Source organism: Carcharhinus amblyrhynchos, unplaced genomic scaffold (genome assembly GCF_965287045.1).
Source record: "Carcharhinus amblyrhynchos unplaced genomic scaffold, sCarAmb.v2.hapA scaffold_592, whole genome shotgun sequence".
Taxonomy (NCBI): domain Eukaryota; kingdom Metazoa; phylum Chordata; class Chondrichthyes; order Carcharhiniformes; family Carcharhinidae; genus Carcharhinus; species Carcharhinus amblyrhynchos.
Window position 1 is genome coordinate 25400 of NW_027650332.1, and position 24601 is coordinate 50000.

General features: G+C 52.9%; 1 protein-coding gene across 1 annotated transcript in view; it reads right to left on the reverse strand.

Moving 5' to 3' along the window:
• LOC145339657 (prolyl 3-hydroxylase 2-like) overlaps window positions 1-20270 on the reverse strand; it is a gene marked incomplete at its 3' end in the record, with an annotated part of 42893 nt that extends 22623 nt beyond the window's left edge. The window contains exons 1-4 of the mRNA XM_080184171.1: window positions 20057-20270; window positions 18358-18444; window positions 14975-15060; window positions 8930-8998 (exon numbers count right to left, since the gene is read on the reverse strand). Coding sequence (XP_080040297.1) covers window positions 8930-8998; window positions 14975-15060; window positions 18358-18444; window positions 20057-20270 — 456 coding nt within the window. The remainder of the gene's footprint in view (window positions 1-8929; window positions 8999-14974; window positions 15061-18357; window positions 18445-20056) is intronic.
• Window positions 20271-24601: the final 4331 nt, after the last annotated feature.

Here is a 24601-nt window from a genome sequence, read left to right on the forward strand (position 1 = left end):
TTTTCAAACTCTCTCACAAAACAGCTCTGAATCTCTCCCGTTTGTCTCACTCATTTGGGACTCTGAAATCTTTTTGTAAGACTGTGTCCCAAGAGTTTGAATCCAGTCATGATCATATTGATGGTCGATTCCTTCAACTGTGCAGTTCTAGACAGCGGCTGCACTTCAACATTCTGCTGTGTGAACTGGCTTAATTGTTATCTGGGAATCTCTCGATGAGTTGGCAGACTGGATAGGCTGAGCGAGTGGGCAAGGACCTGGCAGATGGAGTATAACGTTAGCAAGTGTGAGGTTATCCACTTTGGTAGAAATAATAGTAGGAGGGATTATTATTTAAAAGGCGAAAAGCTGCAGCATGCGACGGTGCAGAGGGACCTGGGGGTCCTTGTGCACGAATCACAAAAACCCAGCCTGCAGGTGCAGCAGGTGATCAAGAAGGCGAATGGGATGCTGGCCTTTATAGCGAGGGGGATAGAATATAAAAGCAGGGAGGTCTTGCTGCAACTGTACAGGGTACTGGTGAGGCCGCAGCTGGAGTACTGTGTGCAGTTTTGATCGCCGCGCTTGCGCAAGGATATATTGGCCTTGGAGGGAGTGCAGAGGAGGTTCACTAGGCTGATATCGGAGATGAAGATTGAGTTTTTTGAGAAGGTGACCAAAGAGGTGGATGGGGGTAAGGCAGTGGACGTGGTATACATGGATTTTAGTAAGGCGTTCGATAAGGTTCACCATGGTAGGCTTCTGCAGAAAATGCAGATGTATGGGATTGTGGGTAATCTAGGAAGTTGGATCAGGAATTGGCTATCAGATAGGAGACAGAGGGTGGTGGTGGATGGTAAATATTCATCATGGAGTACAGTTACGAGTGGTGTGCCTCAGGGATCTGTTTTGGGGCCACTGTTGTTTGTAATTTTTATTAATGATCTGGATGAGGGTATAGTTGGGTGGATTAGTAAATTTGCTGATGACACCAAAGTTGGAGGTGTGGTAGATTGTGAGGAAGGGTGTCATAGTCTGCAGGGAGACTTAGATAGGTTGCAGAGCTGGGCCGAGAGGTGGCGGATGGAATTTAATGCGGAGAAGTGTGAGGTTATTCACTTTGGTAGGAGCAACAGATGTGTCGAGTATAGGGCTAACGGGAGGACTTTGAATAGTGTGGATGAACAGAGGGATCTAGGTGTGTGTGTACATAGATCCCTGAAAGTTGGGAATCAAGTAGATAAGGTTGTTAAGAAGGCGTACGGTGTCTTGGCGTTTATTGGTAGGGGGATTGAATTTAGGAGTCGCAGTGTAATGTTGCAACTGTACACTACTCTAGTGCGGCCGCACTTGGAGTACTGTGTGCAGTTCTGGTCCCCGCATTACAAGAAGGATGTGGAGGCGTTGGAGAGGGTGCAGAGGAGGTTTACTAGGATGTTGCCTGGTATGGTGGGGAGGTCCTATGAGGAGAGACTGAGGGATTTAGGGTTGTTTTCGTTGGAAAGAAGGCGGCTAAGAGGGGATCTTATTGAAACATATAAGATGATTAGAGGTTTAGATAGGGTGGATAGTGATAGCCTTTTTCCTCGGATGGAGAAAGCTAGCACGAGGGGGCATGGCTTTAAATTAAGGGGGGGTAGCTACAGGACGGATGTCAGGGGTAGGTTCTTTACCCAGCGGGTGGTGAGGGATTGGAATGCCCTGCCTGCTGCGGTTGTAAATGCGTCTAGTTTGGGGGCGTTTAAGAGATCTCTGGATAGGTTTATGGACAAAAAGGGATTGGTATAGGCTAGTGGGTCATTGTTTTTGTAACTGGTCGGCGCAACATCGTGGGCCGAAGGGCCTGTTCTGCGCTGTAATGTTCTATGTTCTATGTTCTATGAAGGGGTTAGCCTATGAAGAGAGACTGAATAAACTGGGTCTGTACTCGTTGGAGTTTAGAAGGCTGAGGGGGGATCTTATAGAGACTTATAAGATAATGAAGGGGATGGATAGGGTAGAGGTAGAGAGATTCTTCCCGCTTAGAAAGGATAGCAGAACTAGAGGGCACAGCCTCAAGATAAGGGGGAGGCAGTTTAGATCGGAGTTGAGGAGGAACTTCTTCACTCAAAGGGTGGTGAATCTCTGGAATTCTCTGCCCGTTGAAGTGGTGGAGGCTGCCTCGCTGAATATATTTAAGTCACGGGTGGATAGGTTTCTGATAGACAGGGGAATTAAGAGTTATGGGGAGAAAGCGGGAAAGTGGAACTGATCCACTTCAGATCAGCCATGATCTTATTGAATGGCGGGGCAGGCTCGAAGGGCTAGATGGCCGACTCCTGTTCCTATTTCTTATGTTCTTATTCGTTAGACCACCGGAGGGTCACCGAGTACAAAAGCAACACCTGCTTCAGATTCGAAGATGACAACACATTAACATCCTCCGAATGGGTGAACCTCCCTTGTCAGATGACAGGATCAGTCTGTTTATCAGCACTGACGTGGTTTCTAGTGAGATAGCGTTATTGTTAAGTCGATCTGTGATGAAGAAGCTCAGATTATCTGAGATATGAATCATGATTGTAAAATATGTGGGTCTGCATTTTACTCAAGCTGCCACCGCTAGGGAAGGCAGGAAGTTCTCATGAACAACACGTGAAGTTTTTTAGCCACTGAGAATATAAATCGGTGGACAAGCAGCAGTTCATTCGGAAATTAAACAGACAGTTCGCACATTCAAACACCGCAGAAACGGATGGGTCTCCCTCAAGATACGTGAGTGCTTGATAATAAATATGATGAGTTTATTCCACAAATCACTGCTCAATGTGAAACCTCCATTCAATATCACAGTCACCATCGTGCCATGTTGGGAGCTTGACAGGGAGATTAATGATGCAAGTGCAATGGATTTGTAAGTTTTGGACAAGGATAGTGCCACTTATGTACTATAATTAATTAGAGATGATAACTGGAGTTAGCCTATCCACTGTGATACATGGTAAAGATGAAGGGTCCATTGTTGATAAGGACATGGAAAGATCGGTAGGAATATTATTCGGAATGCCAACAAAGTTCCTTACAGATAATCAAAAGAGAAAATACTGGAAAATCTCAGCAGGTCTGGCAGTATCTGTAAGGAGAGAAAAGAGCTGACGTTTCGAGTCCTGGTGACCCTTTGTCAAAGCTAAAAGGCAGAGAATGTGGGAGATATTTATACTGCAGGGAGAGGGAATGAAAGATGAGTCACGGCCACAGAAACCAGGGGAAAGGCTGCTAATGGCAGCTCACAGAGAGAGTAAAGGGTGTGAATGGCCAAACGGCAGGGAAACTGAAATCAGAAGCTGTGACAGATGAAGATTTGGGGACAGGGGGAGGATGGGTGGGAGAGAGGTAAAATTTAGAAAAAGGGGAAGCAAAGGGGGAGAAAAGGCACGGAAAGAAGGGATAAAGAGGGAAAGAGTGGGGAAAGGGAAAGAAAAATAAAGAAAGACAATAAAGAAGTAAAAGGAACAGAACAGTAAAAAATTAAATAAAATTAAAACCAAGGGGTGGAGCTGGGGTAGAGCTAATCATCTGAAGTTGTTGAATTCGATGTTGAAATTGGAAGGCTGTAAAGTGCTGAGCGGGAAGATGAGATGCTGTTCCTCCAGTTTGTGTTGAGCTTCACTGGAACATTGCAGCAGGCCAAGGACAGGCACGTGGGAATGGGAGCAGGATCATGTGTTAAAATAGCAAGCAACCGGAAGGTCAGGGTCCTGACTGCACACAGAGCGAAGGTGCTCAACAAAGCGATCACCCAGTCTACACTCGGTCTCTCCGATGTAGAGGAGACCACACTGGGAGCAGAGAATGTGATACACCCAAATTGAAACACTGCTTAACCTGGAATGAATGTTTTGGACCTTGGATGGTGAACATGGAAGAGGTAACAGGTGTTACACCTTCTGCGATTGTCTGGGAAGGTGCCATGAGCAATGGGAGAGGTGTTGGGTTTAGTGGAGGAGCGGATTAGGTTATCCCAGAGAGAACGTCTCTGCGGAATGCTGACAGAGGGAGTGATGGGAAGATGTGTTTGGTGGTGGCATCACGCTGGAGTTAATCACACTGCAGCTGAAAGCCCTTTAAATAACATTCTTTGCAAAAGAAATCATAGCAACATGTTCATTAAAATATTGGCCGATCGACCAGATTGTAAAACGCAAATGACATTGGCGTGGGTGGGGCACGTAAAGAACTCTTTACAAACAGCTGGGGGTGCCCACCCTGTACCAGCTGGGGGTATAAATTGCTGTGGAAGAATTCTGTGCTATTGGATGTTCCCTTGCTCCAGAATTGACCAGCATTTTCTGTACTCTCTCTGATGAACTGAATGCCTTTCCATGGCGAACTCACCCAGCCTTAGGGCACTGCCTAAGGCCACCGGAGATATAGTTCTGGCAAGAATACACGGTATGTTATAAGATGGAAGGGTAAAAAGACAGGAGTGAGCCTGGCAAGGTAACAAGATGTAAGTGTACAGCGCACTGATCAAATTGTTCAGGCACATTCTTCACAATCCAATGAGACGGATTATACACTCCCCAGCCTGGAACTGCACTTAGAAAATGAAAAGGCTCCATGTACTTCACATACACATACGTTGGGTAATTATGAGCCCCAGTTGACAGACTATGAACAAAGTGCAGCTGGAGACCATATTATTTAAAAAAACAACTACCTAAAGCGGGTACCAAGGTACCAGAAGAGAGCAGTGTGTGGAGGGATGTCACCACAATAGGGAGACCAGGAAAGGCCGATGGTAAATTGGCTCATTGTGCAAGATAGAATGCAAAAGACAAGTGGGACAATTTTTCCCAAAAAAAGATTAACAAGCCGGAATGAAGGAGCTTTTCCCGCCTGTTTTCTCGGGGAGCTGTGTGGAATGAATGTACCGCACTCTGTGCATCACCGGCTCCGTCAGGGAGGTTACACCAATGGGTGGGACGGCAATGGGGCCGAATCCCGCCCGAAAGGCCAGCATCGGACTGCAGAGGGAGCTATTGCACATGCGCCAATCGCCCAGTCTATTGGGGGGGGGGGGGGGGGGTTGGCTGACAAGCACTCGCCCCACATCCCCAACAGTGCCAGCCATGACCCACCCCTCAATGGCCAGCTTAGTGCTGGAACCCCCCCCCCCTTCCCCCCTCCTCACGGTCCCCTTCTCCTTCTCATCTGATGGCTGGTCTTCTAATGGCCGGACTTAGCCTCCTGATGGTGGCCCCCAACCCCACCAATCCTCTATGGCCAACCTTCAAACCACCCTCCCCAATCCCCTATGTCCATACTCCAATTTGCCCCCCCCCGGATCCCTTTCTACGGCCTGCCTCTGTTCCCCTCCCCCCCGCCCCACCCCTGACTCCCCCCCCGGGTCAGCCTCTAACTCCCAGCCACCTGACGAAGGGACAGCCTGTTCCGAAAGCTTGGGGCGTTTGCTACAAATAAACTTTAAGCTGGTGTTACGGGATTTCTTTCTATTTTACCCCAGTCCAACGGCGGCATCTCCACATCAGCCTCTAAGTGCCAGCCCCAGCAGCAGCCCCCATCCCCAGTGCGGAGTTACTGTCACCCGGTGTTTCCCCAGTCCCAGTCGGGCTCTGCCCCTGCCTGGCCCCACCCCCCCTTGGCACTGCTTGTTCCCACTGAGCAGTACCAGGGCTCCCGGTGAGCAATACCAAGGTGCCAGGCTGGCAGTGCTAGGTTGGGTCTGCCCCAAGGGGGGCCCCATGCCTCCTCAATGTCTTCCCCCACCCTCTGGACGCTGCCTGGTCCCCACTGATGAGTACGATACACGATCCCTGTGAGTGTGGACCTCCACTGACAGGGGAAGAAACGCTGGCGAGTCCAGTCAACTGAGTTCCAGGCCGCTAAATAGATTCAAATGTGTATTTGCGTCGAGCCTCGCGCTGCTGTCCCGTGTGACACTGACAATAAATAATAAATAAACCGGGAAGATCAGCAGCTCACAAATCCCCATTTTTCACCCATGGTTAAATTTTCGGTCTCACTGCGCGGGCAGCTCGGTGGGCCGGGGGAATCTCGCCCCAGATCTAGGAATTTGGAAAATGCTGGAAGATGTGGAAGCCGTGTAAATGAAGTATCAGATCCGAAACCGAACCAGAAAGTGGCTGCAACCCCAGAAAAAAAATCAACTCGCGCACAAGGTTCTTCAGATGTGGGAGAAACAACATTTGGCGCTTGTCCAGGAAGGGAGCGGGATTTGAATCCAGGCTGTAGTTTGACGGGAATGAGGCTGACAGAGTGGGCTAGTAATCCCAATGGCAGCCTGAGTCCTCATGACCGAGAGGCACAACATGCTGCTAATAAACTGGAAAATAAACTAACAAAGGGATACAGTGAATGTCTTCCCAGCCCATTAAATCAGAGCGCTCCCTGGGAAGAAGTTCCTCTCCATTTCCCTATTCCTTATCCAATGTTTCCCTCAGTATTTTCCATTTCCTTCCGAAAATCACTATTGGATCTGTTTACACCACACTCAACACAGAGACTCGCTGCAGGAAAAATATTCTCCGCATCTCCCCCCCACCCCCCCAGCTCCTTCACCAATTAATGCAAATCAGTGTCACGTAGTCACTGACCCTCCCGTCACTGAAACATTTCTCCTCGTTTATTCTGGTGAAACTCTCCATTGATTCTTCCACTCTGAGAGTCTCTCTCTCTCTCTCTGTGTGTCTGAGGAATACACAGAGAAACACACACTGCAGGTACAGATCCGTCCTTCCTCCTGCAGTGACATAGTCACTGTTTGCTTTCCATAGAAACCATTGGGAGTACAGGAACACCATTAGGTAACTCCTGAGGAATTCAGTCAGCCCAGCGTCTAACAGCGTCATGGAAAAGATTTCATAACCAAATTCCAATGCTCCCAGATTCCCTCCACCAAAATGTCACATTAACCCCTTCCAACCCCTGCTGTGTCCAACTGCCTAACGTGTGCCCCTGGATGTATCACCTCTTCCTGGAGTGCCCTGTCTCAACACAATCCGTTCACATCAGCTCCCTCTGACCCACAAAGGCAGGGACAGTAAATAGTCCCACAACACCAGGTGAAATCCAACAGGTTTAATCTGGTAGCACGAGCTTTCGGAGCTTTGCCCCTTCATCGGGCGAGTGAAGAGTTCAGTTCACAAACGGGGCAAATATAGACACAGACTCAATTAGTACGGCCTCAACCGGGATCTTGGGTTCATGTCACACTATCCGTAATCCCCGTGACTTGCCTGGGTTTGTAAACTCTCACTAACTGTCCTGTCTGGAGACAATTCACATCCCTTTAACCTGTGATTAACCCTCTCTCCACTCGCAGTCTGTACCTGTAAAAACCAAATTACCCGTAAAAACTCACATTCCAGCCATTATTTTCTAATTGAGTCTGTGTCAACGAACCCCCCCCCCAACACACCCCTCCCCAGAGAACAAACCCCCCCCAACACACCCCTCCCCAGAGAACAAACCCCCCCCGACACACCCCTCCCCAGGGAATGACCCCCCCGACACACCCCTCCCCAGGGAATGACCCCCCCCGACACACCCCTCCCCAGAGAACAAACCCCCCCGACACACCCCTCCCCAGAGAACAAACCCCCCCCAACACACCCCTCCCCAGAGAACAAACCCCCCGACACACCCCCCTCCCCCGGGAACAACCCCCCCCGACACACCCCTCCCCAAGAGAACAAACCCCCCCCGACACACCCCTCCCCAGAGAACAAACCCCCCCCCGACACACCCCTCCCCAGAGAACAAACCCCCGATACACCCCTCCCCGGGGAACAAACCCCCCGACACACCCCTCCCCAGAGAACAAACCCCCCCGACACACCCCTCCCCAGAGAACGAACCCCCCGACACACCCCTCCCCAGAGAACAACCCCCCCCGACACACCCCTCCCCAGAGAACGAACCCCCCCGACACACCCCTCCCCAGAGAACAACCCCCCCCGACACACCCCTCCCCAGAGAACAAACCCCCCCCGACACACCCCTCCCCAGAGAACAAACCCCCCCCGACACACCCCTCCCCAGAGAACAAACCCCCCCGACACACCCCTCCCCAGAGAACAAACCCCCCACGACACACCCCTCCCCAGGGAACAAACCCCCCCAACACACCCCTCCCAGAGAACAAACCCCCCCGACACACCCCTCCCCGGGGAACAACCCCCCCCCGACACACCCCTCCCCAGAGAACAACCCCCCCCCGACACACCCCTCCCCGGGGAACAAACCCCCCCCGACACACCCCTCCCCAGGGAACGAACCCCCCCCGACACACCCCTCCCCGGGGAACAAACCCCCCCCCGACACACCCCTCCCCAGAGAACAAACCCCCCCCGACACACCCCTCCCCAGAGAACAAACCCCCCCCGACACACCCCTCCCCAGAGAACAAACCCCCCCCGACACACCCCTCCCCGGGGAACGAACACCCCCGACACACCCCTCCCCGGGGAACAAACCCCCCCCGACACACCCCTCCCCAGAGAACAAACCCCCCCCGACACACCCCTCCCCAGAGAACAAACCCCCCCCGACACACCCCTCCCCAGAGAACAAACCCCCCCCCGACACACCCCTCCCCAGAGAACAAACCCCCCCGACACACCCTCCCCGGGGAACAAACCCCCCCGACACACCCCTCCCCAGAGAACAAACCCCCCCGACACACCCCTCCCCGGGGAACAAACCCCCCCCAACACACCCCTCCCCAGAGAACAAACCCCCCCGACACACCCCTCCCAAGAGAACAAACCCCCCAACACACCCCCCCCAGAGAACAAACCCCCCCCGACACACCCCTCCCCGGGGAACAAACCCCCCCGACACACCCCTCCCCAGAGAACGAACCCCCCCGACACACCCCTCCCCGGGGAACCAGGTCCCACCGTCCCTCCCCTGATGCCTAAGGTACTTTCCAAAACAGGTTGCTGTTGGGCAGGAGGGAGAATTTCTTTGCAGAAACTGCAACGTCCGAGTGATTCTGTTGGGGCAGAGGGAGCAAATTTATCAGAGTTACCGTTGGCCAATGTTTAGATCAGAGTTGAGGAGGAACTTCTTCACTCAAAGGGTGGTGAATCTCTGGAATTCTCTGCCCGTTGAAGTGGTGGAGGCTGCCTCGCTAAATATTTTTAAGACGCGGGTTGATGGGTTTTTGATAAGAGAAGGGATTAAGGGTTATGGGGAGAGGGCGGGAAAGTGGAACTGAGCCACGACAGATCAGCCATGATCTTATTGAATGGCGGGGCAGGCTCGAAGGGCTAGATGGCCTACTCCTGCTCCTATTTCTTATGTTCTTATGCAAATTCTGCCTTTAGAGCAGCCAACCCGGAATTGGGAATGTTCTATTTGGGACAACATTCTGCAGGTTGTCCGGAATGTTCTGTGGAAACCTACGCTCTGGTAGCTGGGGTGAAGCTGCAGGAACACACTCTCTGGCAGCACATTTCTACACCGACTGTGGCACTGGTGCCACAGGGCTCATGAGGAAGGTTTGTACGTGTAGAAACTTTACGTGTAAGGGTCACGAGGTCACGCGTTTCCAGGGCAGTTTTTCCACTGGGGTTCAATGTCCGAATGATGCTAATTCTTAGTCAAAGCCGTGCCCACGGCACCCAGTAGAGTGTTTGGTTTCAGTGTGGGTCGGGTAATGTTCCCCTGCGGAGAGGGAGAACCTGCTGCCTCGTTCCTCTGGGACACCGGCTCCCGGCTCCCACTCCCCATCGATTCCGCCAGCGGTGTCTTAACTCACACCATATCCCCCCCACCCAGCCCGGGGTGTTCACTCACCCACCCCGCCCCCTGCTCTGGAAGCAGTTTCAAATTCACCTCCTCGCTTTCAACTCCCTCCCTGGCCTGTTCCCCACCCCCCACCCCCAACCCTACCCCCCGCACCCAGCTGTGTGGGTGCCCATCAGACACTCTCAGTGGGACCAGGTTTATCGTCCTGCCCCCCCCACAGGAATCGGAGCGGTGGGGTGACAGGCGGACCACGGGGAGCTCTGTTGACCTCAGGTGGGATTGTTCCGGTTTCGGGACGAGCGAGGCACCCACTGTGTCACAGGAAGCAATCAGACCCTGCACAGCAAGTCGAATTTACCGGAATTGTTACCAACGACCCCCTGAGGAGCCGGAACTCCCCCAGCTGTGTGCGGCCCATTAAAATCACCATTTTTCACATGTGCCAGTGCAGAGTCGATGGGCCAAAGGACCTCTGCTGTACTACCGGGCTCTGTGATTCATTGCTGCACCGTTGGCAGCCGTACCTTCACCGAACTGAGTCTTAACCCCTGGAATTCTCTCCCCCCCAACACCCCCAATAAGATATCCCTTAAAGCTGCTCTTTGAACAGGATTTGGTTATCGTTAGTATTTTGTGTGGCTTGATGTCAAACACTACCTGGTAATGTTCCCAGGAATGATCCTGAGGACACGTACATAAGAACATAAGAAATAGGAGCAGGAGTAGGCCATCTAGCCCTTCGAGCCTGCCCCGCCATTCAATAAGATCATGGCTGATCTGTCGTGGCTCAGTTCCACTTTCCCACCCTCTCCCCATAACCCTTAATCCCCTCTCTTATCAAAAACCCATCAACCCGCGTCTTAAAAATATTTAGCGAGGCAGCCTCCACCACTTCAACGGTTCTGACTTTAAAGACATCTCCTGAAGGTGACAACCAATGGGAGCGAGCTGTAAGAGTCAGCTGACCCAGTAAACCATGGAACCAATGACAGAGTGATGTAGTGGTCAGCTGACCAGCCAATTCACCGTAAATAAGAACCTGTGTGGAATTGTGGGAAGCTTGGATTGGCCCAGGGCAAGGCCCCAAGTTTGGAGTGATGAAGTTTTGATGTTTATTAAACCCTTTGATTTACACGCTGGAGTAAGTTTTGTTGTATTTCTGTGTCTGCAATTTTGAAGAGTTCCTTCTGAGGAAACACTGAACGCTATTTGCTTTGGCAAATGGAAGAAAATTCCAACTGGACGGGACCACAGCCAGGCAGTGTGGACCGTCCGTCCCACAGCTGTGACCTCTACAACCTTTCAGCCCCAGAGCAGAGATGTCAGGGAAAGAACATCAGACAGCAGTTTTCCTTCAGGTTACAGCATACCCACATCTGGACATTTATCACTGTTCCTTCAGCATTGTGAGCATGTTACAGATCACGCAGACACTCTCCGAGTTACTGCATCAATGTCTGTCTGCAGCCAGCTCGATTATAGAAGCTCCTTCACCACCAGGACAGCGATGCTCCACAGAGAACAGCCTGCAACACCTCACACTGACCAATATATCTGCCCTCGTCCCACTGTTCACACCCCCACAACGCAGAAAGAATCTCACCGGAGTTGCGGGGGGGCTGGAAAATCCCGGTCTGGTTTTCCCCCTCTGAAGGGGGGGAATGGTGATGTGGAGATGCTGGCGTTGGACTGGGGTAAACACAGTAAAAAGTCTGACGACACCAGGTTTTAGTCCAACCGATTTATTTGATAGTAAACTCACTAGCTTTCGAGGGGTTTCCCTCTTCGTCAGGTGAATGGAGATTTCTCTCCTGAAGAAGCGGGGAGAGGGGCAGGGGTAACTGTTCCACTCCCGTCCACCACAGGGATAATCATCACTGGCAGGACGGAATATATACCACCCATTTAAAGGACAGTTGGCCTCGGATGAGATTTTCCAGGCTCCGGGTGGGATTTTCCAGGCTCCGGGTGGGAATGAATTACCCAGTTATGGAGCGGAAGTTGAATTGGTTGAGAGAGTTTCAATGGTGAAGAGCATTGGGGGTTTTGGGGAAGGGAAGGGAAGGGGAGGGGAGGGGAGGGGAGGGGACGGAGAGTCGGGGGGGGTGTGGCATTTAGGAGAAGAGAAGGTATTGCCTCAGAATAAAGGATATCGAGGCAGCCAGAATTGGAGACGCAAAGAGACTAGAGAGGGTTGGGGAGTGGTGGGGGGTTTTGGGGAAAGGGAGGGGCTGGGGACGGGGAGTATTGGGAGTTTGGGGATGGGGACTGGGGGGGGGGTGGTTGGTTTAGGGGAGGGGACAGGGAGTATTGGGGGTTTTGGTGAAGGGGAGGGGATGGGTATGGGGAGTGGGGGGGGAATTTGGGGAAAAGGAGGGGACAGGAAGTATTGGGGGTCTGGGGAAGAGGAGGGGAGAGGGAGTGGGGGGAAGGTTGGGCAGTGAGGGTAGGGGGTTTGGGGAAGGTGCGGGGGGGAGATTAGGGAGTGGGGCGATGGAGTTACAGAGATGGGGTGGGGAGCAAGGCCTTGGAGGGGTTTGAATTGTTACAGGAGCGGGGTGATGGGTAAAGAGGATTTGGTGCAAGTTTGGACACAGCAGCAGGGTTCAGGCTGAGATGGAGATCACAGGGGAATGGAAGATGAGAGGATAACAAGGAGAGAATTGGGATAGTTAAGGTTTGAGCAGCAGAGAAATTGAGACCCAGGTGGAGATCGGCAATGTTCAGAGTGGGGAGCAGATCGTCACGGTGATCAGGAGCAGTTCAGATTAGGACGAGATCACGGCGAGGTTACAAACCAGTAACCAGGTCCAGCCTCAGTGGCTCAGGAAAATGGAGCTGGTCCCTGGAGAAGATCCATGACAAAGAGAATAGCTTCCCTCATAATTAACTGTAAAAGATGTTTATTCAGCAATAACCCAACACTGACCCGGCAGTGTAAATAATCCCACAAAAATCTCACATGCTGTATAATCAGCTTCTAAATCTTCCTCTGTTGGACTGGGAATAACTCCTGCCCCTCCCCCACAGCCCAACAAGCAAGGAATTATCATCAACTCCATCACTTCCTCCTCACTCCGGGCTCCTGGTCCAGCCCCAAGACCTGAAGCTCAGTTACTCACACAAACCAATTAATTCCACTCCCCAGGCTCAGGCTGTCAATGTTGTTTCTTATCCACTGCCGAGGTTCAGCTCGTGTCAGACACTAACACATGGTACATCCATTATAGAGAATTCAGCCTACCTCCTGCTGGGAGTTCTCTCTCTGCCTCCTTATTATCCTCATTCTGCTCTCAGTCAGGAATCCTAAATGTCTAAACCAATATATTAGTTCATGCCGCACTCTTTGTCTGAAGTTCCTCTTGCCAGTCTTCTCTCCTTCCCTCTCCTGGGCAGCACAGTGGTTGGCACTGCTGCCTCACAGAGCCACAGACCCAGGATCAATTCCGGCCTTGTGTGGCTGTGTGGAGTCTGTATGTTCTCCTTGTGTCTGCGTGGGTTTCCTCTGGGTATTCCAGTTTCCTCCCACAAAGATGTGCTGTTAGGTGCATTGGCCGTGCTAAATTCCCGTTAGTGTCCCAGGATGTACAGGTTAGATGGATTGGCCATGGTAAATGCACAGGGGCGCAGGAATAGGGCAGAAGGCAGGGCCTGTGTAAGCTGCTCTGTAGAAATACAGTCTCGATGGGGCAAGTGTCCTCTTTCTGCAATGTAGGGATTCAATGCTCCCTTACTGGGGCAATGGTACCAGGAGGGCACTGCCCACTCTTTCAGCACCTTTCCCCAAATGGTCACTAAGCAACAATAACAACTGACACAAATGAAATCCTTTCAATCAGAAGAATCTCACCAAGCTGCTAAATAAAGATATTCAAAAGGGTAACCAAAGTTTGCTGCAAGTGCTGAGTGTTTGTGTAGGTTTGTGTAGAGGGTGTAGAGAAAGAGCAACTTAGTGTGAGCTAGGTCCATTCAAAAGTCTGACAGCAGCAGGGAAGAAGCTGTTCTCGAGTCGGTTGGAACGTGACCTCAGACTTTTGTATCTTTTTCTCGACGGAAGAAGGTGGAAGAGAGAATTAAATCTCTCAAAATTCATAAACTCACAGGAGAGAGAGTGGGATAAATGGGAGAGAGTGACAGGAGACCAGAGTCTGAGGAACAGAGTTTGTGGGAAGATGTAGGGTTGAGGTTAATTACAGATGGGAAGAGGCAAGGCAGAGAAAGACATTAAAACTTTGGATGAGAATTGTACTTTTAATTTTAATTTTACTGGAGCTAATATCAGTCAGTTTTTAAACAAGGGTGTAATGTTTGTAGTTCTCCAGCCATCTGGGATTGTCCCGGTGTTTAGTACATTTATTAGTGTCACAAGCAAGCTTACATTAACACTGCAATGAAGTTACTGTGAAAATCCCCTATTTAGCACAGCCAATGCACCTAACCAGCCACCTTTTGGACTGTGGGAGGAAACCAGAGTACCCGGAGGAAACCCACACAGACACGGGAGAATGTGCAGACGCCACACAGACAGTGACCCAAGTGGGAATCGAACCTGGGTCCCTGGCACTGAGAGGCAGCAGTGCTAACCACTGTGCCACCATGCCATAGATCAGGACTGATCTGTACCCTATTCACTCACCTTTGCTCCATATCTTTAGATACATTTAATCCAATAAAAATCGAATCTATCTCAGTGTGAAAACTCCCAGTGTTCCTCAGCATCAGCAGCTCTTGGGAGAGAAGGTTCCAGAGAGATGTTTCCCATGATTTCACTCCTGAACAAACTGTACCTCATCTTAAAATGACATCCCTTTGTTCTGAGTTCCTCCGACTCTGGAAATGATCCCCTATTCTCTACCCTGTAGAATTCTTTTCTCAGATCACTTCTCAAACCCCCAGGGAATCAAAATTAACCCTTTAAACCCTGGTGTTATTCTAGTGAATCTAATGCTGCACCCCCTGAGCTAATATATTCCTCCTAAGGTGCAGGGTCCACACTGAGCACAGTTACTCCAGCTGGGATTTGAACAAGACTCGGAGCAACTGAAACATTACTGCCTCATTTCTACCCCCCCCCCAACCCTCTTAAGGTGAAGGTGAACTTCCCATTTGTTTTTAATGTACATCACTGCTGCCTGAGATGGATTGTCATCAGCTGGGAGGGTGGGAGAGCGGGTGTACTAATACCAGCACCCATGAAGGAGCCTCAATCAGCTGGTACTAACTCCGCGGGGCTGGCTGTGTGCTGAGGATACCAGAGACCCGACTGACAAAGCAAATCCTCTTCACTCAGCTCAAGGGAGGCTCCTGAACAAGAGGAGGACAGGGAAAACACTTCAAAGACATCCTGAAGGCTTAACTCAAGAAATGCGTCACAGGCATCAACTCCTGACAGGCCTTTGCTAAGAAGGGTCTGACTTGAAGGAACCTCCTAACTGAGGGAGCACAATTCTACGAGGACACCCAATGGCAAGAGGAGGCCTGGGAAAGGGCTAAGAAAGGAATCGCAGTGATCTGGAAACCATAGAACCATAGAAAATTACAGCTCAGAAACAGGCCTTTTGGCCCTTCTTGTCTGTACTGAACCATTTTTTGCCTAGTCCCACTGACCTGCACTTGGACCATATCCCTCCAACCTCTCTCATCCATGCACCTGCCCAAGTTTTTCTTAAATGTTAAAAGTGACCCCGTATTTACCACTTTATCTGGCAGCTCATTCCACACACCCAACACTCTCTACGTGAAGAAACCTCCCCCCCCCACCCCCCCAATATTCCCTTTAAACTTTTCTCCTTTCATCCTTAATCCATGCCCTCTGTTTTTTTCTCCCTAGCCTCAGTGGAAAAAGCCTGCTTGCATTCACTCTATCTTTACCCATCAAAATCTTATACACCTCTATCAAATCTCCCCTCATTCTTCTACGCTCCAGGGAATAAAGTCCTAACCTATTCAATCTCTGTCTGTAACTCAGCTTCTCAAGTTCCGGCAACATCCTCGTGAACCTTCTCTATACTCTTTCGACCTTATTTACATCCCTCCTGTAACTAGGTGACCAAAACTGTACACAATACTCTAAAATTCAACCTCACCAATGCCTTATATAACCTTACCATAACACTACAACTTTTATACTCGATACTCCGATTTATAAAGGCCAATGGAGTCCAAGGACTGAACCCAGCAAGTGTGCGGTTAAAGATGCGGCTCCGGTATTGGGTTCATTGGTCACACAAGGTCATACAGAACCCATGACCAATAACATGGAGTTTCTTAGCCAGTGATTGACAAAGATGAATCATGTATGTACAAGATAAACACCTAAATCCCTGCATTCATCCACAGCTCCTGGTCTCTCACCATGAATGTTGGCAAGTGTGAGGTGGTCCACTTTGGTAGGAAGAATGGTAGGAAGGATTATTACTTACGGGGCGAAAAACTGCAGCAGGCGACGGTGCAGAGGGACCTCGGGGTCCTTGTGCATGAGTCGCAAAAACCCAGCTTGCAGGTGCAGCAGGTGGTCAGGAAGGCAAATGGGATGCTGGCCTTCATAGCGAGGGGGATTGAACATAAAAGTAGGGAGGTCTTGCTGCAGCTGTATAGGGTTTTGGTGAGGCCGCAGCTGGAGTACTGTGTGCAGTTTTGGGCGCCGCACCTGCGCAAAGATATTTGGCCCTGGAGGGAGTGCAGAGGAGGTTTACTAGGCTGATACCGGAGTTGAGGGGGTTGAGCTATGAGGAGAGGCTGAATAAACTGGGCTTGTACTCGTTAGAGTTTAGAAGAATGAGGGGAGATCTCATTGAGACGTATAAGATGATGAATGGGATGGATAGGATAGAGGTGGAGAGACTCTTCCCGCTCAAAAAAGACAGTAGGACTAGGGGGCACAGCCTCAAGATAAAGGGGGGGCGGTTTAGAACGGAGTTGAGGAGGAACTTCTTCACTCAAAGGGTGGTGAATCTCTGGAATTCTCTGCCCGTTGAAGTGGTGGAGGCTGCCTCGCTAAATATTTTTAAGACGCGGGTTGATGGGTTTTTGATAAGAGAGGGGATTAAGGGTTATGGGGAGAGGACGGGAATGTGGAACTGAGCCACGACAGATCAGCCATGATCTTATTGAATGGCGGGGCAGGCTCGAAGGGCTAGATGGCCTACTCCTGCTCCTATTTCTTATGTTCTTATGTTCTTATGTTATGTTCTTATGAATCAGTCTTCCATCATCCAAAGAAGATGATTTCATCTTTACCCCACACTGAACTCCACCCTATAGCAATGGACACTACTAAACAGCTCAGTTTAAATGGATTAGCGAGAGTGAACTGCACACAGAGGTGTCTTTGTCAATATTCTCGATTGTAGGTGGGTTCTATGGGTAAAGTGTACGCTATGTAGAGTTCTAAAAGTTGACATTCCACATCACAGCTACTCTAAAATACCTTAGATGCTTCACATTCAGGCATGGTGCATCCTGCCGTCACTGGAAAAAGTCCTCCTGCTATTTTTGGCCAACACCAGATCAGAAGAGTAGAGTGAGTGTGAGAGTTGAAAATGAACCACAGCGGGTTCCAGGCTGAGGGTTTACATCCGAAAATCCTGATAAATGGGATCATTGAAAAGTAAGTGGGCATGGGTCCTACTGCTGTTCACACTGATATTTGATGTACTCACCATAATGTACTGAATACCAGCTTCCTCTACTGGAACTCAAAACATCAACAAACAGCACCTCAGTCATTCCATTCAGTGTTTGAACATTTTCCTCCACGCAGCCCAGAGATTCTTGTGTTAAATTAACAACTGCTGTTTTTAGTCGATGTTTGTTTGCCTATTTCCTAATGGGCAATGAATGACACTTTGGGGAATTACATCAAAACCACCACCCCCCACCCCCCCCCCGAACACCGTGGCTCAGTGCCAAGCGATGGTTGCAGTGATACCAACTGGCAAAAGGTGAGTGTAATTGCCAGCCAAAAACCATACATGTCCCTGTCTGAGAAAAATAAGTGAGACGCCTTTGATCACATTTCCAATTCATTTGGCTCTTTTCTCCGCCTAACCCGGGTGACATCTAAAAGGAACCATTATCGGCTGGAAGATTCTGGAATTTTAATTAATTCTCACAAATGTGAATATTGAAAGCTTTTACACTCTGTCCACAATAACCATCTGCTGTATCGGCTGGGGAATTTTATCAGGATGTTGAAAGTTGAAAGGTGAATTTATTTCCACTATCTTCAGGTGGTCGGATGTTTTGCCCAATTTCCCGTCTCCTGATTTCTTGCCGATGTTCCAGTTCCAGGAAGGCAGCAGATACATGGGAACCACCACAGCCTGCAAGATCCCCCCAAGGCACTCGCTGCCCTGGCCTTGAAATACATCGGCCGTTCTTTCACAGTCTCCGGGTCAAAATCCTGGAATTCTCTCTCCCAAACGGCATTGTGGGTCAACCCACGGCTCACGGACTGCAGCGACTCAAGAAGGGCAGCTCACCACCACCTTCTCAAGGGGCAACTAGGGGATGGGGAATGAACGCTGGCCCAGCCAGCCACACCCACGTCCCTCGATTGAATAAAAAAGGTACAGGAACTGTCTCGGCTAAACCTGGAACCTCGTTCCTGAAGCAGTCCGGGCGCGCTCAGGATCCGGAATTGATGCTGAAATATCCGAGTGTGAATATCCGGGATAAATATTAAACCTGGGAAGAGGAGCATCAAGGAGAAAGCTAGAGATTATTTTAAGGACGGTTTGTACTACCCTGATCACCAGTGAGGAAGTATTTAAGCTGCGTGATGGAGGGTCCTGGATCTGGGAATATGGTCAGAGATGATGAAGGGCTCACGGCAATCGGGTTTATTCCTGTTCATAGGTACAGATATTACACTTTCCTTACGTCCCCCAACCAATCACATTGCATCCGGGTTTGGATGAGAACAGGGCATTGGCCAGGTGAAAGGTTAGCGGAGTTTATTTTTTGGCTTTATCCCCGGGTGTATACTGAAAATAACGTCCAATCATCTCCAACTCATTTGGATTAAGCATTGGGAAGTTTTGTTTGCCACTCGCTCAGCCTGTATTCTGATAACAGCACCACGTGACACAACATCGATCCTTGGTCAGTTGGAGGGATCTCAGTGAGACGGCCTGGGGAGGGGGGTTCAGAGGCCCAGACAGGAGAGGATTACACCGTCTCTCCAGCCTCAGTCTGAATCTGACACTTTCTCACAGATATTCTGCAGTGATCAATAACGATGCTCGAGCCCCAAACCCAACTCACTAAAATAACTCTCCAGTATTTCACCAGTGCCCTGTTTTAGATTCCAGTTTCCAGGCGAGATGTCAGGAGATTTCTGTACCACGCAGTTTGATTTGAAAAGCCCGTTCTCTTCCTCCCAGCTCTGTTGGTGTTTGCTAAGTGGTTAGTGAAAGTTTGGAGCGGTTTCCATCAGTTATAACAACAGACAGTTGGTGAAGTTCAGTCGCACTCCCACCTCTTAGAGTCATGGAGATATACAGCACACAAACAGGCCCTTCTGCCCAACCCTTCCGTGCTGGCCACCTTTCCTAAACTATTCCCATGTTTGATCCATGTCTCTCTAAACCTTTCCCATCCATGTACCTGTCCAAATGTATTTTAAATGTTGTCATTGTCCCTGCCTCTACCCCTCCTCTGGCAGTTCATTCTCATCTGGGCTGGCTCAGCTGGAATTTGCAAAAAAAAACATGTTTTATATAACAGACTGAACACTTCCTCCTATAGACAGCGACAAGGTAGTGAGGCTGTGAAATCAGCACCAATAACCCACGCTGGGGTCGTGCCAACACTTCAGGATGAATTAGTTTGGGTGCTGGAAGGGGATAATGAGATGCGGACAGGCCTGGCACAGGGAATTAGGATATTACTCCTGGGGTGTTGAAGGCTGAGCTGTAGTCATTAAATAGGAGTCTGAGATAGGTGTCCTTGTTACCTCGCTGTTCCAGGGTTGAGTGCAGGGCCAGGGAGGTGGCATCTGCTGTGGACCTGTTGCAGCGACAGGCAAAGTGAAGGGGATCTGGCCATCCAGGAGGAGGAACTGATTGGTGCCGTGACTAACCTTTCAAAGCATTTCATAATGATGGATATCTGAGCCATTGGCCGATAGTCATTAAGGCCACGCTGCCTGGTTTTTCTTAGGTACTGAGATGATGGTCATCTTGAAGCAGACAGGGAGCTCAGATTGTTGTAAAGAGAGGTTGAAGATATCTGTGAACGGTGATTGTAATAATTCCCGTTTACCAGTTAGGCACAGGACAACAACACCTTTATTTACAGGTGAAGGTTATACACAGATTTGCAGCCTCGTGGCTGCAGCCAGCTCCTGAGAAGGTTCTGGAACAGAAACCAGAGCTGACCAGGGTAATCCTCCACCCGGACCGGTTCCGTGGGTCACGGGACCCTGACCCTGCAGTCTGCTTCCTGAAGGGGAAATCGCTGCCGTAATGAACAAGAACTCGGGATGCTCGGTTTAAACCTGATCTTCGCATAATTAAAAAATCTGGCATCTTACTGAACAAACTTGTTTACACAGATTAGCGATAAATAACTTCAAGTCCACCACATCCTTCACAATATCCAAGAGTGTTTCACAGCTGATGGATGTGGTTTTTAATGACAGATTACACAATTCACAAAGTGACCACAAACAGAACAGTTCAGGCCCCTGAGATTAGCCGATTACAATGATGTTGTTTAGCCATAAGCTTCCGTCTCTAAAGCATTCCAGAAAGTTCTGCAACTGGGTTCCCGCCAAGGGTCAGAGCAGACCAGTGCGTTCACAGATAGTCAGGGCTCACCCTAATGGAAATGTTAACAACTCACTCGTGGAATTGACGAGGGAAGGGTTTGGAGGAGAGCGGAATACTCGCACTCGCACTCGCGCACTCGCGCACTCGCACTCGCACTCGCCGCACTCGCACTCGCGCACTCGCACTCGCACTCGCACTCGCGCACTCGCACTCGACTCGCACTCGCACTCGCGCACTCGCACTCGCACTCGCACTCGCGCACTCGCCCGCACTCGCACTCGCACTCGCACTCGCGCACTCGCACTCGCACTCGCGCCTCGCACTCTCGCACTCGCACTCTCGCACTCGCACTCGCACTCTCGCACTCGACTGCGCACTCGCACCCATCCTCGCACTCGCACTCGCGCACTCGCACTCGCGCACTCGCACTCTCGCACTCGCACTCTCGCACTCGCACTCTCGCACTCGCACTCTCGCACTCGCACCTCGCACTCGCACTCGCACTCGCACTCGCACTCCGCACTCGCACTCGCACTCGCGCACTCGCACTCGCGCACTCGCACTCTCGCACTCGCACTCGCACTCGCACTCGCCTCTCGCACTCGCGCACTCGCACCGCGCACTCGCCACTCGCGCACTCGCACTCGCACTCGCACTCGCACTCGCGCACTCGCACTCGCACTCCGCACTCGCACTCTCGCACTCGCACTCGCACTCGCACTCTCGCACTCGCGCACTCGCACTCGCGCACTCGCACTCGCGCACTCGCACTCGCACTCGCACTCGCACTCGCACTCGCGCACTCGCACTCGCACTCGCGCACTCGCACTCTCGCACTCGCACTCTCGCACTCGCACTCGCACTCGCGCACTCGCACTCGCACTCGCACTCGCGCACTCGCACTCGCACTCGCACTCTCGCACTCGCACTCCGCACTCGCACTCTCGCACTCGCACTCCGCACTCGCGCATCGCACTCGCACCTCGCACTCGCGCACTCGCCACTCGCACTCGCACTCGCGCACTCGCACTCGCGCACTCTCGCTCGCACTCGCACTCGCACTCTCGCACTCGCACGCGCGCACTCGCACTCGCACTCGCACTCGCGCACTCGCACTCTCGCACTCGGTCGCACTCCCCCACTCCTCGCACCCGCACTCGCACTCTCGCACTCGCACTCTCGCACTCGCACTCGCGCACTCCGCACTCGCACTCGCACTCGCGCACTCGCACTCGCACTCGCACTCGCACTCGCGCACTCGCACTCGCACTCGCACTCGCACTCGCGCACTCGCACTCGCGCACTCGCACTCGCACTCGCACTCGCACTCGCACTCGCGCACTCGCACTCGCACTCGCGCACTCGCACTCTCGCACTCGCACTCTCGCACTCGCACTCGCGCACTCGCACTCGCGCACTCGCGCACTCGCACTCTCGCACTCGCACTCTCGCACTCGCACTCTCGCACTCGCACTCTCGCACTCGCGCACTCGCACTCGCGCACTCGCACTCGCGCACTCGCACTCGCACTCGCACTCGCACTCGCACTCGCGCACTCGCACTCGCACTCGCGCACTCGCACTCTCGCACTCGCACTCTCGCACTCGCACTCTCGCACTCGCACTCGCGCACTCGCACTCGCGCACTCGCGCACTCGCACTCTCGCACTCGCACTCTCGCACTCGCACTCTCGCACTCGCACTCGCGCACTCGCGCACTCGCACTCTCGCACTCGCACTCTCGCACTCGCACTCTCGCACTCGCACTCTCGCACTCGCGCACTCGCACTCGCGCACTCGCACTCGCGCACTCGCACTCGCACTCGCACTCGCACTCGCACTCGCGCACTCGCACTCGCACTCGCGCACTCGCACTCTCGCACTCGCACTCTCGCACTCGCACTCTCGCACTCGCACTCGCGCACTCGCACTCGCGCACTCGCGCACTCGCACTCTCGCACTCGCACTCTCGCACTCGCACTCTCGCACTCGCGCACTCGCACTCGCACTCGCACTCGCGCACTCGCACTCGCACTCGCACTCGCGCACTCGCACTCGCGCACTCGCACTCGCACTCGCACTCGCACTCGCACTCGCGCACTCGCACTCTCGCACTCGCGCACTCGCACTCTCGCACTCGCACTCTCGCACTCGCACTCGCACTCTCGCACTCGCACTCTCGCACTCGCACTCTCGCACTCGCACTCGCGCACTCGCACTCGCACTCGCACTCGCACTCGCGCACTCGCACTCGCACTCGCACTCGCACTCGCGCACTCGCACTCGCGCACTCGCACTCGCACTCGCACTCGCACTCGCACTCGCGCACTCGCACTCGCACTCGCGCACTCGCACTCTCGCACTCGCACTCTCGCACTCGCACTCGCGCACTCGCACTCGCGCACTCGCGCACTCGCACTCTCGCACTCGCACTCTCGCACTCGCACTCTCGCACTCGCACTCTCGCACTCGCACTCGCACTCGCGCACTCGCACTCGCACTCGCACTCGCGCACTCGCACTCGCACTCGCACTCGCACTCGCGCACTCGCACTCGCGCACTCGCACTCGCACTCGCACTCGCACTCGCACTCGCGCACTCGCACTCGCACTCGCACTCGCGCACTCGCACTCGCACTCTCGCACTCGCACTCTCGCACTCGCACTCTCGCACTCGCACTCGCGCACTCGCACTCGCACTCGCGCACTCGCACTCTCGCACTCGCACTCGCGCACTCGCACTCGCACTCGCACTCGCACTCGCACTCGCGCACTCGCACTCGCACTCGCGCACTCGCACTCTCGCACTCGCACTCTCGCACTCGCACTCTCGCACTCGCACTCGCACTCGCACTCGCGCACTCGCACTCTCGCACTCGCACTCTCGCACTCGCACTCGCACTCGCACTCGCGCACTCGCACTCGCGCACTCGCACTCGCACTCTCGCACTCGCACTCTCGCACTCGCACTCGCACTCTCGCACTCGCACTCGCGCACTCGCGCACTCGCACTCGCGCACTCGCACTCTCGCACTCGCACTCTCGCACTCGCACTCTCGCACTCGCACTCGCACTCGCGCACTCGCACTCGCACTCGCACTCGCGCACTCGCACTCGCACTCGCACTCGCACTCGCGCACTCGCACTCGCGCACTCGCACTCGCACTCGCACTCGCACTCGCACTCGCGCACTCGCACTCGCACTCGCGCACTCGCACTCTCGCACTCGCACTCTCGCACTCGCACTCTCGCACTCGCACTCTCGCACTCGCACTCGCGCACTCGCACTCGCACTCGCACTCGCGCACTCGCACTCTCGCACTCGCACTCGCGCACTCGCACTCGCACTCGCACTCGCACTCGCGCACTCGCACTCGCGCACTCGCACTCGCACTCGCACTCGCACTCGCACTCGCGCACTCGCACTCGCACTCGCGCACTCGCACTCTCGCACTCGCACTCTCGCACTCGCGCACTCGCACTCGCACTCGCACTCGCGCACTCGCACTCTCGCACTCGCACTCTCGCACTCGCACTCGCGCACTCGCACTCGCGCACTCGCACTCGCACTCGCACTCGCACTCGCACTCGCGCACTCGCACTCGCACTCGCGCACTCGCACTCTCGCACTCGCACTCTCGCACTCGCACTCTCGCACTCGCACTCTCGCACTCGCACTCGCGCACTCGCACTCGCACTCGCGCACTCGCACTCTCGCACTCGCACTCGCGCACTCGCACTCGCACTCGCACTCGCACTCGCACTCGCGCACTCGCACTCGCACTCGCGCACTCGCACTCTCGCACTCGCACTCTCGCACTCGCACTCTCGCACTCGCACTCGCACTCGCACTCGCGCACTCGCACTCTCGCACTCGCACTCTCGCACTCGCACTCGCACTCGCACTCGCGCACTCGCACTCGCGCACTCGCACTCGCACTCTCGCACTCGCACTCTCGCACTCGCACTCGCACTCTCGCACTCGCACTCGCGCACTCGCGCACTCGCACTCGCGCACTCGCACTCTCGCACTCGCACTCTCGCACTCGCACTCTCGCACTCGCACTCGCAC